Source organism: Sphaeroforma arctica, assembly GCF_001186125.1.
Source record: "Sphaeroforma arctica JP610 unplaced genomic scaffold supercont1.2311, whole genome shotgun sequence".
Classification (NCBI taxonomy): domain Eukaryota; class Ichthyosporea; order Ichthyophonida; genus Sphaeroforma; species Sphaeroforma arctica.
The window spans coordinates 1-5374 of NW_014038247.1; the positions used below are offsets into that span (position 1 = coordinate 1).

Below are 5374 nucleotides of genomic sequence, written 5' to 3' on the forward strand. Positions count from 1 at the left end.
CACTACACACACACACACAATATATATATATATATATATATATATATATATACTTACACACACACACACACGTAACTATAGCATCATATACAATACCCATTCGCATCCACTATTATACCTCCTGCGTTTTCGTCCACACAAAGGGTTCCGACGTGTGCTTTGCCACTATTTTGCTTACTTCCTTCACATCGTCTGCGACGTGTGCCTCACTGGAAGTGTTAAAGGGTCGTGTATTGGTAAGTCAGGAATCAAGCAAGCGCAGCGGGATGTGACAACGGCAACCGGTGCCGAACCGTATCGGCATGTGCGTGAATCGATATGAATAGAATACATATCGTTTGGGCGTCCCTGACACAATTCACTGTATATTTTTGGAAAGTATCTACACCGTGTATTATGTGTGGTTTTGCCTGCGAGTGTGGGTTTGCCTGCGAGTGTGGTTTTGCCTGCGAATGTGGTACCGCTTTCATGACCAGTTTCGTATAAAGTGAGACGTCAGCAACCAAGACTCAAGTATACAGCCGGCATTCAGTAACAGACAAGCCTACAGTGCTATCCGATGATACTTTCAGCAGGCTAAACAATCAGTCCGGCCTACAAGTTCGACTACGACCATGACCTCACACACGCGACACACACACACATGATTGGGAAACAGTACGAATCTTCCTGCATCACGATACTAGCCCACAAAAGCTAAACACAGGCTCCACTTCATAGTTATAGACCACGAGATTCACAGTCACTTGAATATCCGAGTCTACACATACCATAGAAACACTATGAATGTACATATATACTCCTCCTACATTACCTCCCAGCAAGTTTTATGAGCATGCAGGGCGACTCGGACAATTCATAACACTATGAATGTACATATTTACTCCTCATACATTACCTCCCAGCAAATTTTATGAGCAGGCAGGGCGACTCAGACAGTTCATAACACTATGAATGTACATATATACTCCTCATACATTACCTCTCAGCAAATTTTATGAGCAGGCAAAGCGACTCGGACAATTCATAACACTATGAATGTACATATATACTTCCCATACATCACCTCCCAGCAAATTTGATGAGCAGGCAGGGCGACTCGGACAGTTCCATGCCCATGTATTGGTTGGTTGCACGAACCATTTCCTCGTCCAAAAGTTCCACTGCGCCTAATTGAATGCCTTGCTGCAGCATCTTGATCACTGCCTCAGACGCCTACAGGGCAGGTGTGTATAGCATCACTAATAGCCACACCGCTGAGAGACCGGTGCTCCAGGGCCAACACGGCGTTTAGAATGGACAATGACAGATGTTTTAAATAATTCTTATTCCACTCATCTATGTGATGGTATATCCGATATCCGCCCAGAGTTGCCCGAAACCGAATAAAAATCACGCGCAATAGGCGAGCGGTTTGACGTGGGCCTAGTTGTGGAAGTGGCGTGTGAAACCATCCACATCGCACCATACAATCACACACACGCTGTATTGATAAGCACAAGATTACATGGACATACTCGCACAGGGCAAGGTACCATGGATTTGCACCGCGCAACTGATGTATCGGTGGTATGTGCCCAACCTCAAGAGTCAGCCTGTGTGACAATCACCAGCGTTCGCTCAGGTATGACCACATCACATGCGCCAGAAATGAACCAAACAACTCCACACACTTGGCATGCATAGAGACCGAAGCATCCAAACACTCGCTTACTTCATGTACGAATGCAAACCTCGCATGCGCAACAAGCGTATGCTGTGGTATGTGCCTGTCCCTGAGAGTGGCCTGTGTGACACACTCCAGCGTGACCCTGAGAGCTCACAATTGCACGTGCGAGATCGTACCAAACGATTAATCATAATACTACACATAAACAAAAGGGTTACATACATAGAATGCTTGCATACTCCATGGACGGATGGAATCCCCCCCGTGTAACGCAATTTACAGCCCACACCCGCACGCGCGAGATTAACCTTTCGATAAGCACACTTGCACTCACACAAAGCAAAACACACAGACACTCTCACATACCTCATGGACGGAAGGAAAGTTCACCCGCGCCACAGACGTGTGGTGTGGTATTTGCCTGACTCTGAGAGTGGCCTGTGTGACAATTCCTAACGTACCCTCAGAGCCCACAATCACGCGCGCCAGATCGTAACCAGCGCTGCTCTTTCTGGCGCGTTGACCAGTTTTCACAATCGAGCCATCGGCCATGACAACGGTTAGGTTCACCACCTGTCACGGTGTCAGGTGTGAAGTGAGAGCAATCCTTCAATTTGACATATTTAACTGATATCTCTGGAAACTGGGATGCAAGAATCAAATTCACACATGCATATGTAGGAGTTTGGTCTTCTGTGGTGTTGATATAAAAACCGCGATGACGCAAGATAATCAACTAGCGTCTTAGCGCAAATAGCCATGTTTGGACCTTACTCGCTTGCACCTATATTGAAAGACCGACCGACGCGGCCGATGTGGCATCTTCGCTTGTGATGGCATAAAAGGCAGATGACTCGTTTATTTTTTATAGCATTGATGTACTGTATATATTTAATTGACCGAACACTGCAGTAGCCACAATGAGCTATGCCGTAAACTAATTGCGCATTCCTTGAGCGATCACGACACTTGTGAAATACCTTACCAGGACTACTCTATACACAATCGATCGTGCATGGACAGCATATACATGTCCTCTAGGTTCAATGGAGGCCGAAAAGGAGTGTTGACTTCAGAATGACCACTGGCTATATGTTGCTCGGTCTATGGCCTGATCCTTCTCAGACCCCGTATACCAACAAATCATCGTGTGACATAGAGGCCCGAGACGGACCAGTAATACATGACATCCGACGCGAAGCGCTCGAACCGTTAGTGCTATACTATAAATAAAAAAAGCCTTGATGTTGAGTTTTACATACCTGATCTTTCATCGTCCCGTATCGCACAGCATTCGTGCCTGAGCAGCAGGTGCCACACATGCCACCGATACACGCACCTATGCCAGCAGTGAGGATGCCACATCGAGTGGTAGGAAGCCGACATGGGTGAGCGGTATAGGAAGATGAGATGGTACGTTTGGCACACGGAAGCTTTGTAAGACCACACACTTCAAGCCAAGACGAAGTTTAAGTACTATTATCTATGTTGCACAAAAATCTTAACCGTCAAATGTGGGGGGCATCCCGACACTGCATCCGGACAAACGGGCATGATGTAGGCGCCATATTGCTGAGAGCATTGTGGTAGCAGCGGCACCATTTAATAGTCATATCAGGACGTAAAGGTCCAATAGCCACATCAGTCCAGAGAAAGTTGTGCGATGCGACAACTTTTGCGCAACATGCCACTACACTACAGCTATGAAGTCGGATACAGTATATTTTGTACCAAAAGTTATTTCAAAATATACACGCACATGACCGTAGTCACATTCACTCAAAATTTGGATGCACGTAGATGATTAGACGTGGCATTTCACAAGTGTTTTAGGCGACTTGTACTTTTTAAAAATCCCACTCTTGTGCACACAGAACAGTAGTCCATATACCAGGGGGGTCACATACAAGTGAGCTTCTTCCTACATTTGGTCTCTACTAAACTTCTGCTATAGATCTGCACACGCACGACATGTAGACGCAACACGAACACACCTGGGGCAGGATCCACTCCCAAGAACGTTCCGTGAGGTCGGAGGTAGTCATTCAGTTCCATCCAGCCGATTCCTGCGTGAATTGTGTTTGCTAGTGTTATGCACAAAATTATGGCTAAGCTGAACCATTGGAGTGTTCAAACCACATATGTATGTCACAATGCTTCTTAAGCAACTAGGTATCCCGTATTGCAATATGCATCTTATTGCCAATTTGTGCCGATCACATAACCCACAAGCCTCTCTTGCGCACGCACCTGGCTGTACTACCACATCCATGTCTTTTTCGTTGTACTGGATGACTGAACTCATTTCTCGGAAATTCATGGTGATCCCGCCTTTGGGTGCCACTGTGTGACCTTCAAGCGAAGTACCAGCCGTGAAAGGGATGATGGGTATAACATATTCAGCGCACACCTAGACGGTGTGTGTCATGCAGATCGAATATGATTATGTTAGTGCATTAATACAAAGACTTATCAGAAAGGTGGTACAGATGGCGAACTGTATACATGCCTAAGCAACTCTTTCATATGGCTATATGTATCGTGATCTGTGTAGAAAACTGCCATTTATAGATAGACATAGTCTCCCCCTGTGAATGCCAACGAATACACGACTCTCCGCTATCCCAGAATTGCTACCCAGGTACAGGATAAAAAGAAAAGTAATGTCTCAGCAGACTTGGCACAAAATAGAACACGAACGGGTACACCTACCTTGACAATCTCCGACACCTCTTCGGTGCTGACAGGCCAGACCACTGCCTGAGGCCATGCAGGCTTGGCATATCCGCTCATCTCTTTGCCGTGCCCCTGCAGTGTAAGGAAAATAGGTCATACAATCCAGAATTGAACTAAGAACATAGCACATGCGCCCGGCATATCGAGCTTTTGTGTTTACGATAAAGGAGGAAACAGCAGGGGATGGCGCGGTGTAGATACGAAAAGCACGGAAAATAATCATTAACAAAGCATAGAGGTACACATGGTACCTCTAAGGCATCTTCATCCAGCGTGATGCGGTCACCAAGTATAGTCTGCAGCTTCTTGTAGGCCTCGGGAAAGCTAGTTTCGAATGATGGCGACCTTTCCGGGTACGTATCCTACAATGATAGCAAATTGAGAGGATGTATCAGAAGAAAACCCGCTTGCTCAGGACCCTTTCACATATGATAGGCATAGCCTCCAAACTACATTTCTAACTTACGAATATTTAGGAAATGTTCGAGATACGATGTTGTCGATGAGGGCGTGGAATAGGGTCAGAATCAGAGTCAGGATTCAATTTCTATCACCAGGTTAAGCTTTAAATAGGGTTTGAGTTGATTGAAATGCATATAACCCAGCATCACGGCCATGAAGTTTCAAAGAAGTGAAATACTGTCGGCGACGCAGTTACTTTAAAGACAGCTTAAAGTCGTCGTCGGGTTATGATATGTGGGTGAAAAAAAATCGCGCAGGCGCAAGAAATCTCACCAGAAGCAGTACATGAGACATTGATTTTGGTGGCTTTTATCTGCACTACCGTAAATGAAATATGATACATGGGCCAATTCTCAAGAACCAGCTATATCACTATAGAGGCTTTCTATTCTACGCCATTACGTGATAAGGTTGCATACGTTCGAGCGTGTCTCGAACGTGTTTATAGTATATATATATATATATATATATATATATATATATAATATATNACTATACTACTATATA

General features: G+C 45.2%; 1 protein-coding gene across 1 annotated transcript in view; it reads right to left on the bottom strand.

Moving 5' to 3' along the window:
* Nucleotides 1–115: 115 nt before the first annotated feature.
* The window catches only part of SARC_12449 (hypothetical protein), a gene marked incomplete at its 3' end in the record, with an annotated part of 7075 nt that continues 1816 nt past the window's right edge, over nucleotides 116–5374 (bottom strand). Inside the window, exons 2-9 of the mRNA XM_014293444.1 lie at nucleotides 4657–4767; nucleotides 4382–4477; nucleotides 3920–4079; nucleotides 3664–3735; nucleotides 2932–3008; nucleotides 2036–2242; nucleotides 1067–1215; nucleotides 116–209 (exon numbers count right to left, since the gene is read on the bottom strand). Coding sequence (XP_014148919.1) covers nucleotides 116–209; nucleotides 1067–1215; nucleotides 2036–2242; nucleotides 2932–3008; nucleotides 3664–3735; nucleotides 3920–4079; nucleotides 4382–4477; nucleotides 4657–4767 — 966 coding nt within the window. The remainder of the gene's footprint in view (nucleotides 210–1066; nucleotides 1216–2035; nucleotides 2243–2931; nucleotides 3009–3663; nucleotides 3736–3919; nucleotides 4080–4381; nucleotides 4478–4656; nucleotides 4768–5374) is intronic.